Source organism: Lithobates pipiens, unplaced genomic scaffold, assembly GCF_037356315.1.
Source record: "Lithobates pipiens isolate NorthernLeopardFrog02 unplaced genomic scaffold, aLitPip1_a1.2 Scaffold_1, whole genome shotgun sequence".
In the NCBI taxonomy this organism is placed as follows: Eukaryota; Metazoa; Chordata; class Amphibia; order Anura; family Ranidae; genus Lithobates; species Lithobates pipiens.
Window position 1 is genome coordinate 75720800 of NW_027507685.1, and position 12401 is coordinate 75733200.

At 43.4% G+C, this 12401-nt stretch overlaps 1 protein-coding gene across 3 annotated transcripts in view; it reads left to right on the top strand.

Moving 5' to 3' along the window:
* KCNK6 (potassium two pore domain channel subfamily K member 6) overlaps positions 1–5660 on the top strand; it is a 58069-nt gene extending 52409 nt beyond the window's left edge. Inside the window, exon 5 of one of the 3 annotated variants that reach the window (XM_077458718.1) lies at positions 258–534. In XM_077458718.1, the coding sequence (XP_077314844.1) occupies positions 258–321 (64 nt within the window). In that variant the 3' untranslated portion in view covers positions 322–534. Of the gene's footprint in view, positions 1–257 lie in introns of all 3 variants that reach the window. The other 2 variants (XM_077458797.1, XM_077458879.1) reach the window with 2 other exon arrangements.
* The last annotated feature ends 6741 nt before the right edge of the window (positions 5661–12401 follow it).

Here is a 12401-nt window from a genome sequence, read left to right on the forward strand (position 1 = left end):
AAATTACACACACACACACACATATATATATATTGTGTGTTTGTATGTATGTACACGCATACCCCATTTTTAAGTACACAATGTGGAGCTTTATTAAATAAACCCCATTGCCCCATTGTGTACTTAAAAGTGGGATATGCCTGTGTGTGTGTATATATATATATATATATATATATAATATATATATAATAATTTGTCAGTCTTGAAGTGACAATTTAAATTGCCTCCTTCATAGTTTTGTGTCCTTCTCTCAACAGTCTACCTCTTACTTGGTCTTATGGCCATGCTGCTTGTCCTTCAGACCTTCCACAAGGCCGCTGATCTTCATGGAGTCACTGACCTCTTCTACCTCCCTCACCTCCATGACCACGAAGACCAGGAGCCCATTCTGGACACCCCAGACTCTACCACTATCAAGGAGCCTGAGCCCAAGAAACCATTCAATACAACAAATCAAGCCGGGTACTCGTCCATCAATCGATAACCTAAACAGACAAAAGCTGTGGGGTCAAATAAACTTTTTAAAGCACAATATACTGTTTTTAGTGCATTCAAAGTCCGATATGCTATTCAGCTGCCAGCCAAACTTTAAACTATATAACCTGACTAACCTCATGCCATTGTGCCATCCTGTTTTAGGTTCTGTAGTCCATATGTATCGGTTTTGGTTCCAGTTCAACTTTGAGCTGATGTTAAATTATCACAGAAATGTGATTTATTTTTTATACATCCAATATTCACTTTTTTATGACCCATAACTTAAAATACACATGATTGGTATCACCTGTTGTGAAAAATGCACACTCTTATTTTTGTTTTGCAATTAAAGCAGAACTCCAGCTAAAATAACAAGAGAACAACATAAAAATGAACTGTCCTTTTATAAGATAAAAACAAAATCACATTTTACTGCAATATTTACCTTCAAGCCATAGATTTCTCCTGCAGTACTTCTTTTTTTCTGCCACTAGATGCATGTTCTGTCTGATATCCAGCACCATTAAGTCAGTTTTTGTGAGCCCAGTTCATCCTGGACCTTCCCAGTCCAGTGACAGGACAGTAAAAGCAGAAGCAGCACAGTGATGAGGTCATTCCCTATGTCACTCAGCTTTCCCCTCATACCTGAATGCTCCTTGCCAGCTGCTTCTTTCTGTCACACGTACAGGGACTTCAAGAGGCTGATACCAGGTCAAATTCAGGTACTGCTTGCATTGGAAAAAAAGATGCATTAATGATTAAAGCTGCATTCATTTGTATTGTTTATATCTGGAGTTCAGCTTTAAGTTGACTGAAATTAGCGTAATAATTGAAATCTTTATATTTAACATTATTTTATTCAGTGTTGTTTTTGTTTTTGACACAAAAGAGGACTTTTTTTTTCATTTATATTCACATATTCTTTAAAGATCTGCACCTTTCAATGTTCAAGATTACTTTTTATGGTCAAATTTCAGTGTTTGTGTATGTATGACAGTTCAAACCTGTGCTGAGGGAATGATTTTGTGCCTAAAACCACCCAGGTACAGTACTTAATATAGACATATATGTGATACCTATGTGAAATTGCTGGCAGGTTTCTACACATTTCACACTCTCGCAGGCAGAAAATGACCAGCCAGGAGATTAAAGTTAGCCATACACTTTGAGGTTTCTCTTTTTTAGCCTGTGGACTAAACAAGAGAAAATCAATAAATTCCCTTATTCATGTTAAATAGCATGAATGGAGGAATCTTCTCTGACAAGTGTATTAAGGCAGCTTCAGCTGCCAGAATACTTGGACTACTGCATCTGATAGGATGCAGTCCATGTTCAACCAAGAAATGTTCCCCTGGCTCAGTCAATTAATTAAATTGACTTTTTCAAGCTGGAAATGCTGACAGGGCCATCCATGGCTTGAATTTTGGCTGATTCAGCAGGAACAAATTGAAATTCAAGCAGTGTACGGCTAGGATTAAGGAACTGAATGGTGACTGCAAAACCATCTGACAAGTCTCAATTCTCATGTTTTATTGAGAGCTTGTCCAAATTAAACTATTTGGTTTGGTGCTCCCACAGTTAGGCCTATAATTGACCCTAAATTTATATGTGGTAGGCTGGGGTCAAACAGACTAAATTCTAAGCAGTCTTTGACCTGGAAGGCACATGGACATTTAGGCCCAAATTCTACAGCTTCAGAAAACACTCATCTAAAAAATATCCAACGTTACAAACCTTGGTCAACCACGGTGTCTGTTGCATACTGTGGTACTCCATCGGTATTGTGATGTTTGCTTGACTTCAATAGTATGGGCAGGATTAGACAACAGACATTTAGTAGGTAAGCCACAATAAATTTAAAGCCCAACTCTGGGAAACTTTAAAATGATCTCTTGCTGTGTGAGAGCAGTGTTAACTGCTTGTTTAGGGCTAGGGGACTTCAAGAGTAGATTTACTTAACCACTCTTCCGTGCTGCTAGACTGGTCCCCACACCCTCTTCTCCCCTATGCTCTAGTGGTCTAAGGTCCTGATGTCGTCAAGCCAATGCATTGTATGTGATGGTGCCAAGGGACAGTCCACCACCAGAGCATGAGGTAGCGCCATCTGCTGGAGTAGCAGAAGATCAGGTAAGTAAACCGGTTTCTCCACTCCCCATGACGAAATGTGCAGGCACAGCCCCATTGCAAGGGATAACATTCATATTTCCTGGAGTTGGGCTTTAAGAGAAGGAAGAATCATGAGGCAATACAGTTGTACTGATTACTTATAAGCATTGTTTTTAGCTATAGAAACTAAATGAAAAGACTGGAATGAGATATAATTAAAATATCATGTTTATTCAGGAAAGCGGTAAGAAAAGACGATGTAATAAGCGTTGTTCTCCATAGACCGACTACAGTAGAGTAAAGCCAGGTTGGTGGCTAAGATGAATTCTGATTAGCTGTAATTGTTGCACCTTGTTGTTTTCTTTTCCTTATTTGATAATTGTGGTAAGCATACCACATAATAAAGGGAATTGTGAGATTGTTGTAAATGTCAATATGAATGTCAAAATGTTCAGACATTCCAGAATATGTTTAAAATTGTATATGTTGTGTTTTTTTTATTCTTCTTTTTTTTTTTTAATACTTGCCCATTAAATGCAAATGGCAAAGAGAAACCAGTAATTCAATAGTACCAACCATAGATCAGTAAGATAAAATCTGATTAGCGAGTATGTGATGCAAGAGCTTGTTTATGCTGGGGAGAATGTACCAGTCACACTGGATTTAAGGACATTAGTGTTATGTTGTATAACATTAAAATTAAAAACATCTGGGGGTTGATTTACTAAAACTGAAGATTGCAAAATCTGGTACAGCTCTGCATAGAAACCAACCGGCTTCCAGGTTTTTTTTTTTTGGTCAAAACTTAATTAAACAAGCTAAAGTTAGAAGGTGATTGGCTACCATACACAGCTGCACCAGATTCTGAGCGCTCCCGTTTTAGTAAATCAACCCCCTTATGTAATTAAGAAAACATTGCAGATTCTAGTGATAATGTGTATATTGCACATCTCATAGCAACCAGTCGGATTTGAGTTTACCGGACTCATTAACCAAATGTTTTTGGTTGTTAGGGGTTGACGCACTGCTTGGTTAAATAGGTTTAATGTTTCCTTTTGCTGCTTTATCTAGCGACCAATCAGAGATCTATGGTAATAAACCTTATAGGGCAACCCAAATGAACCAATCAGCAGCCGTCTTTTTTTTTCTGTAAGCTTACAATTTAAATATGAAATAAAGTTTCTGCTTTGCACTGCTTTAGACTGCACAGATGCAAGAGATGTGTCTCATTGCTGTGGTCAACCAATGGCCATTTTCTTACCAACATTTGGATGCACTGCAAAAGCACTGACTCCTTTCCTGTAGGTAAAATGAAAAGCTTTACAGAGATTTTCCAACATGCTGAACTATTTGTATGAATGAGAGTAATCACATCTGATACTTGGGAGTGCTTGTTATTGCTTAAGAGTTAACCAGAAAGCTGCCCAGCTGTCTTTAAATTATAACTAAATGCAAAAGGAAGGCTTATAGCCCCTGCCAGTTGTTTTGCTATTTGTGGTCCCTTGGAGAGATTTCTATTCACTTTCTGTCCCATGGCCAAAAAAAGATGTGAAAGAAGATGAGGGAATCCTAGGTTGGCACCAGAACTGGTATCCCCACAGGAAGATTTCTGTTCTAATGCTGTGTGACCTAAAGGGTGACAGCAAACAAGGGCACAGACAGCAAACAAAAAATAAAATAAAGTTTTTTCTTTAGTTATACTTTAAAACTGTACTGAGCTGTGGGCACTATTGTTTTAATATATTTAGAACCCTTATTACTACCCCCTTACCTCCACTGTGTAGTATTTTTCCTTTATAAAAATCTGAATAAAAATTCACATTTAAACTGGCCATACACAGTAACATTTATCTTGTTTAGCCCCATGGAACGAAAGAGAGTGGAATTTCTAGATTGTAAGCTCTAACGAGCAGGGCCCTCTAGTCCCTCCTGTATTGATTTGTATTGTAAGTGTACTGTCTGCCCTCATGTTGTAAAGCGCTGCACAAACTGTTGGCGCTATATAAATCCTGTATAATAATAATAATGTGGAATCTGCACTGCCGGGTATTGTGTTCTGACAGTTGTCACCGACGGCTATCAGAAAACTATGCATTAGCTGCATGGCTGACTGTTATCTACCAAGCTCCTTTGATGTTCAGATCAAAGGATGTCAGGTGGGAAGGTGCTAAAAGTGCAACCCATAGCTCATGTTACAGCCTGCTCAACAGGACCTGGTTCAAATTTCTCTGTTTGAGCAGATTTATAGTTGCCCTGTTGGTATATCTTCTTCTGTCCCACAGCTGCAGCAACGATTGACACCAGTGGTGTTGTCCAGCTTCTTGCCCAGTGAAGGATTGCCCATGTAGATAACACACCTTGCTTTAAAGGCTAGTTATAACTTGGGGTGGTTGCCATTTTTTTTTGTATTCATATAACAGGCCGTGTTTTGTAAATGGGAAGGCCTTAACAGGAGTGGAAATACAATACCCGAAATGCTGAAATGCATCAAAACTTGGTCCAATTATTATTTAAAATCTTTATATAGGTTAAAATAAATATATAAAGAAATACACTACAGAGGTAAGGAGATACATTCACAAGGCAGGCAGCAGCTAATGGAACTTAGCCATGTTGTTGTCGAAAGCCAAACCCCAATTAAAAAAAGAAGAAAAAGAAAATGTGAACAAGGTGTTGTAGTAGGTGTGGTGTCTGTTCTGTTGTAAAAAAAAAAAAGTTTACTTTAGTTTGCACTCTAAACAGACCCACTGTTTTAATAATGGACCATGTATGTATGTATGAGCAAGCCTTCCAAAGAAAGCTCATTTATCTGTTGTGCACTATTTGTACCACCCACAGTTTTGAATGGACTTAGCCATGTTAGAATCATCTGTCATTGATAGTTTTATATGCATATTGTAATACATTTTTAGAATGTTACTAAACTATGGACTGATGACGCTCATCGAATGATGGAGCTGTGCCATTTCAATAACTTATTGTATTTGCTGAAACTGTTTATGGCTACTTGTGTACTCACACTGACTGCTGTTCATGCAGTATATATATTTTAATAAAATGTCAGTCGGTCTTGTAAACCTTGTCAGTTCATTCCTTTTAAAACTGTTTCTGAAAGATTTTTGATGGTCTTGTAATGTATACCTTTTTGAAGATGAAGCTTAATCTGCTTGTATATTGTGGTCCCTGGTTTCTCATACCCTCACTGCCATGCTAATGAGATTTTAAAATAAAACGTTCCTGTTTTAATTATACACCTTATTTTAGATGCAATGACATAATCAATGGAACTGGGTGCTTCTTCAGGCATAAAAGCAGATCATGGCTGATGGCAGAGGCCAGCATGGTGCTGTACATAGCATTATGAAAACATCACAGCACCTTACATTGGTACTCTTCTCAAGAGTCTTCAGCCAGGATGCAAGCAGTGGGCTGCCTCTTTGGAGGAGTTATGTAAATAACAAAATTCCTTGATGGGTGGGTGTCAGTCTGGAGAAGTAATTTCTACTGCCAGAGGAAAGCCCAAATCTGATGATCAGCCTCCATGATTGAAATCCAATGAAGGACATCCTCCATCAAGAAATGAGGCAGGCTCTATCAAACTACTTGTAGCTACTCATTCATATGGTGAGATGCGCACAGTGTGCAGTGAAATCCAAGCAAGGAATTGTAGTACAGGAGAGGAGTCTGTACAACTGAGCAAGACTGAAGGTAAGCCCAGAGTTCAGCTTTAGAGCCCAAGTCAAAAATTCTTGAAAAAAAAATCGGCCTTCAGCATCTGTTTAAAAAAAAAAAAAAAAAAAAACTTTCCACGTTTTTATACACAATACTATTGGGCATTTGGTTTAAACTATAGCCCAAAAGAGGAGATACTATTGTATTGATATGGAAATGTCCTTATGTTTTTCTACCCTGATGAAGGGGGCAGCTGTGAACCCCAGAAACACAGTGGATACTCTTTCGATTTTTCCCTGACCTATTGGAATAAAGTTGAATCTGGACCTTTTAGCAGCGGTGTAGCGCTTCAGTTTACACTTTGTTACCTTACACCACAAGCCAAAGAAGACCATAGACATCCTCTGGGGTGTAGAAGCTGTTTGCCTAGGAACCAGATCACCTACATCAATACTGATACCTTAACCACTTCAGCCCCAGAAGAATTTACCCCCTTCCTGACCAGAGCACTTTTTGCCATTGGCACTGCGTCGCTTTAACTGCCAATTGCGCGATGTTGCACCCTAACAAAATTGATGTCCATTTTTTTTCCACAAATAGAGCTTTCTTTTGGTGGTATTTGGTCACCTCTGCGGTTTTTATTTTTTGAACTATAAACAAAAAAAGAGCGACAATTTAGAAAAAAAACACAATATTTTGTACTTTTTGCTATAATAATACATTAAGGTGGACACATCGGACAATTTTGACACATTTTTGCTATCACTGGCATTAATACAGCGATCAATCCTATAAAAATGCATTGATTACTGTAAAAAGGTCACTGGCAGTAAAGGGGTTAACACTAGGGGGGTGATCTAGGGGTTAACTGTGTTCCCTGGGAGGTGATTCTAACTGAAGGGGAAGGGGACTGACCAGAGGAAGTGACTGATCGTAGTTCCTAGCTAACAGGAACACACGATCTGTCACTTCTGTCAGAACAGGGAAGTGTGTGTTTACACACACTTGTCCCTGTTCTGTGTCTCCTGCTTACGATCGCTCGTGGTCAGCGGTTATCGTGACTTTCAGCCACAAGCATCGGCACCCCCGCTGTGCAGTGTGCGCGCCTGCTATCCCAGCCCCGCAATGCGACTTATAGCTACAACGGCTCACGCAGGGGAGTATAACTGTGACAGTTGGGAAGCGGTTAACTACTTGCAGACAACCACAACACATATAATACGGAAGGGCGGCCGCTCTGTGCTAGATCATGTACCTAGTACGTGATCCAAAAATTCCAGGTCTGGGGCACGCATGCACGCAACCCGCTTACGCTGTGATCACACACAGCAGGAGCCCAGCAACGGATACCGTGGACTCTATGTCCACCGGCACCCGCAAATTATTCAGTACACCGGCAGAATGCCGATCTACCTATGTAAACAAGGTAGTTCTGTGAGGCGGTAAGGCTTTGATCTTGTATGCTTGCAAAGACTTGGATCTTTGCCTTCCCTTAGTAAAAACCCTTCTCCTACAGTACTGGCTAAGAACACATTTAACCATTTGATTGCCCCTGATGTTAACCCGTTCCCACTAAGTGTCATTAGTAAAGTGACAGTGCATATTTTTTTAGCACTGATCACTATATTAGTGTCACTGGTCCTCAAAAAGTGTTGGTGTCCAATTTGTCTGCAGCAAAAATTTATAAAAATATTTTGCGCAAACCAATTAATATATCCTTTATTGGGATTTTTTTTTTTTTTACCAAAAATATGTAGCAGAATGCATATTGGCCTAAATTGAAATTCGATTTTTTAAAAAAAAATTTTTTATTGGGTATGTTTTTTAGCAGAAAGTAAAAAAATATATATATTTTTCCCCAATCGTCTTTCAGGACAGCCACCTTAGAGAGACACCGGCTCCTCCCCTCTGAGGAAACACCGCCTTCAATTTCATAATTTAAGCCTCCTCCTCCCTTCGTTCCTCAGTTATGGTGTTTCCTCCGGCGGGGAGACATCGCCAAGGAACCTTAGGCTAAATTCGGTTGGTGAAACTGAAGCCACCCGAGCGGAGCCCTGGCCCCGTTCGGCTATCCGACCGTTCATCGGTCGGTCCAGGACAGTCCTATCAGCGGGGAGCTGAAGTGTTCGTACTGTCCATATACCCTAAACTCCGCTTGGGGAAAGCGGGAAGTTTATGGGGTCGTCCGTTCGTTCACCCGCGGGGGTTTCAACGGAACAAACAGTCCAGTCGGCTGGGGAAGCTGAATACTCGACTGACCTTTACACGCACTCCAATCTTCGCTTGGGGAAAGCAGGAAGTCTTTGGAGAGGTTCATCCTTGCGTTTCGCCCAGTGGGGTGCTGAACGAAGGCGTCCAGGGCCCCCCTGTGTACGCAGCCGGCTGGGAGCTGGAAGCCGGACCGGTAGGCGGGCGACGTCAGTTCCGGTGGGGGCGGACCCCTTCGTTCGATCCGCGTCTTCCGGTTCCGGACGCGGCACGTGAAAAAGGGAACCTAGCGTTCGGCTGGTGCGGCCTCTCTTTTCACAGTTGCACAGGTAGCTGTTAGAGGCGCATTCGTACCACGCTTCCTCAACGGGAGAATGTCCGAGGCAGAGGCTTCAAAAACTCCTGGAGATAATAGCACCAGCCACTCGAAGGTAAGAGGAAACCTGGGGAGGTGTTCCCTTACTTGTATCCAGTAGCTCCACTGGTGTTCCTCCTTGGTGGTCGGGGGGAAGGGTAGTGTGTCTGGGATCCTGGTGATGGTTGATCCTAGGGGGGGCACTCCCGGTGGTCCTCTATGTAGCGCTGGTGTTGCTGTTTTTTAGGCTCATGCTGCCCCTTCCTGTATTTTGTGTCTTTCAGAAAGCCACGAGCAAGTCCCCCCATGGTTCTAAGAAGAAGTGCCCTTCGTGTAGAACGTCTATGGGAGACTCTTGGTCTAAAGCTATTTGCAAACAATGTATTGAGGATTTACTTAAGGAACAGGCAGTAGAGCAGGGTGCAGATCTGGTAGCTTCTATGAAGGAACTCTCTGGTACCTTTCAGTCCTTCCAAAACTTTTTTTCCAGTTTTCAGTGGCCCCAGCCTCCGAGCACTCCTACACCAGCGCAGCAGAGTGTACCATCCAGCCCTGTGGATGTTCCTCCTGCAAGGGGAGAGAGTTCAGAGGGTCCCAGGGAGGAAGCTGAGGAGGAAATTGACAGTGTCGTTTCAGACTCCCAGGGGGAGTCTGACGCAGAGATGCTGGATGGGGAATCCAGCAGAATCTCGCGGTATAAGCTTTCCCTGGAGGATGTGGATGAGCTCTTGGGAGCGATTCATACCACTTTAGGTATTCAAGAAGAAACTAAGACATTGTCACTCCATGATCGGATGTACAAGGGCATGGGGGAACAAAAGAAGCGGGTGTTCCCAGTGCATGACGTCTTGATCGATACCATCAAGAAGGAATGGCGGGATCCCGAAAGGAAACCTTTCTTTTCTGGGGCATTAAGACGTAGGTTTCCTTTTTCGGAGGAAGAGACTCTCGTCTGGAATAAATCTCCCAGACTAGACGCTGCTTTTTCCCAGGTGTCCAGACACACTGATCTATCTTTTGAGGATATGGGGGTACTGTCTAACCCTATGGATCGAAGGATGGATTACCTTCTTAAGAAGGCCTGGGATTCGTCACAGGGAAATCTTAAGCCAGCCATGGCATCCACGGTGGTGGCCCGTAACATGGAGTATTGGCTCACCCAGATTAGCGCACACATTGAAGCAGGGACAGCAAAGGAGACTATTCTATCCTCCTTTCCCATGCTTCTTAAAGGGATAGCCTACATAGCGGACGCTTCGGCGGAATCCGTGAGGATGTCGGCAAGGTCCTTGGCCCTGATCAACTCTGCCAGGAGAGCCTTATGGTTGAAGACCTGGCCTGGAGACAATGCATCCAAACTTAAACTTTGTGGAATCCCCTTTACAGGAGATCTACTGTTTGGACCAGGCCTTGAAGCAGTGCTAGATCGCACAGCAGACAAAAGAAAGGCCTTTCCTGTTAAAAGGAAAATTGGGGAACAAGCCAAAAGAAAGACTCGTCCCCAGAAAAGGGTTGTACCACCCCGTACGGTTCAGCAGAAGAAAAGTTGGGGACTCAAAAGCAAGGGACCCGGGGGAGCAATTTTTCGCCCTCCTGAACAGCCCAAAAAATCTCAGTGACAGGGTCACGGTGGGAGGAAGATTGGGGGCCTTCCTCCCACAGTGGGAAATGATTTCCTCCAATCAGTTTGTCTTGGGGATCGTCAGAGGAGGTTACCATTTGGAGTTTTCGGAACTCCCTCCTCTGAGGTTCCTTGTCACCGAGCTGCCAAAATGCGCAGAAAAATCATCTGCCCTTCTTTCCTCTCTTCAGGAGTTGGAAGAACAGGAGGTGGTAGTACGGGTTCCAGAAGGAGAGACAAGCAGAGGCTTCTACTCTCACGTCTTCGTGATTCGCAAGCCTTCGGGAAAGTTCAGGCTCATCCTGAACCTGAAGCCCCTGAATGTCTCAGTTACCTACAGAAGGTTTCGGATGGATTCGGTTTACTCAGTAAAAGCACTCCTACCTCCGAACTGCTTCATGGCATCAATAGATCTGAAAGATGCATACCTGCATATTCCAATCGCAGAGTCCCACCAGCGTTTTCTCAGACTGGCAGTGAGAACTCCAATGGAAGTACTACACCTTCAGTTCAGAGCGCTTCCTTTCGGACTATCCTCTTCCCCCCGAATCTTCACCAAAGTGATGGCAGAAGTTCTGGCATTTCTGCGTCTCAGGGGAATCTCGGTGATCGCATATCTCGACGATCTCCTTCTGTTTGCCCCTTCCCCAGCACAATTAATTCAGGATTTACAGGTCACAAGAAACCTGTTATTAAGCCTGGGTTGGCTCCTGAACCTGGAGAAATCCAACTTAATCCCTTCCCAGAGGGTCACTTTCCTAGGGTACGAGTTGGACTCAACAGTACAAAGGGTCTTTCTTCCTTTGGAAAAAATTCAAAAGATAGACAGGGCTCTGTTGTGTCTTCAGGGCAACCACCAGATCTCCATAAGGAAGATCATGTCAGCGCTAGGGTTGCTGACATCCGCTCTTCCAGCGGTTCAGTGGGCAGGGTTACATTACCGCCCTCTACAATTATTTGTGCTGAAGGTTTGGGATCACAGCCAGGAATCTTTGGATTCTCTGGTTTCGATTCCAGATCAGGTAAAGAGGTCCCTCTGGTGGTGGAGGAAGGGAGCAAATTTGTCCCAAGGTCTAGAGTGGGTCATGCCAACCTCCAGGGTGGTCACGACCGATGCAAGCAGCTCAGGTTGGGGGGCACACCTAGACTCCCAATTAATACAGGGTATTTGGGAAAAGAGGGACTCGAGGAGATCCTCGAATTGGAGGGAGCTGAGGGCAGTAGATCTAGCTCTCAGAACCTTTCAGAAGGAGCTTCGGGGGAATCACGTAAGGGTAAGGTCGGACAACTCCTCGGTGGTAGCTTACATCAACAGACAGGGGGGCACCAGGAGCAAGTCCTTATGGGCCCTAGCGGAAGCCATCCTCAGATGGGCCGAAGCAAATATCCTGTCCCTTTCAGCAGTCCACTTGAAGGGAGAACAAAATCAGGTGGCAGATTTTCTCAGCAGGAGAACTCTGAGAGAAGGCAATTGGGTTCTCAAGCAGGAAATATTCGAAATGATCACCCGGAGATGGGGGATTCCTGCAATAGATCTCTTTGCCGCAAGGGAAAATGCAAAGGTAGCAACGTTCTTCTCCATAAACAGGGGGGACGGGGCATTGGCGGTGGACGCACTAGCACAGAGTTGGGGTTTCTCCAGGTGCTATGCTTTCCCCCCTCCAGTGCTCATTCCAGCAGTATTAAGGAAATTTCAAGTGGAGAACACTATCCTAATTCTAATTGCACCTCACTGGCCCAGGAGGCCGTGGTTCTCGATCTTGAAGGGCCTGTCTGTAGAACCCCCCTGGATTCTCCCAGTGCAGGAGGATCTCCTGTCTCAAGGTCCGGTGTTCTGCCCTCAGGTAGGACGATGGAACCTGGCAGCGTGGCTTCTGAGGAAGAATTGCTAAAAGCCAAGGGCTTCTCAGACCGGTTGGTAGCCACTCTTCTAAACTGTAGGAAAAAGGAAACCCAGTCCAT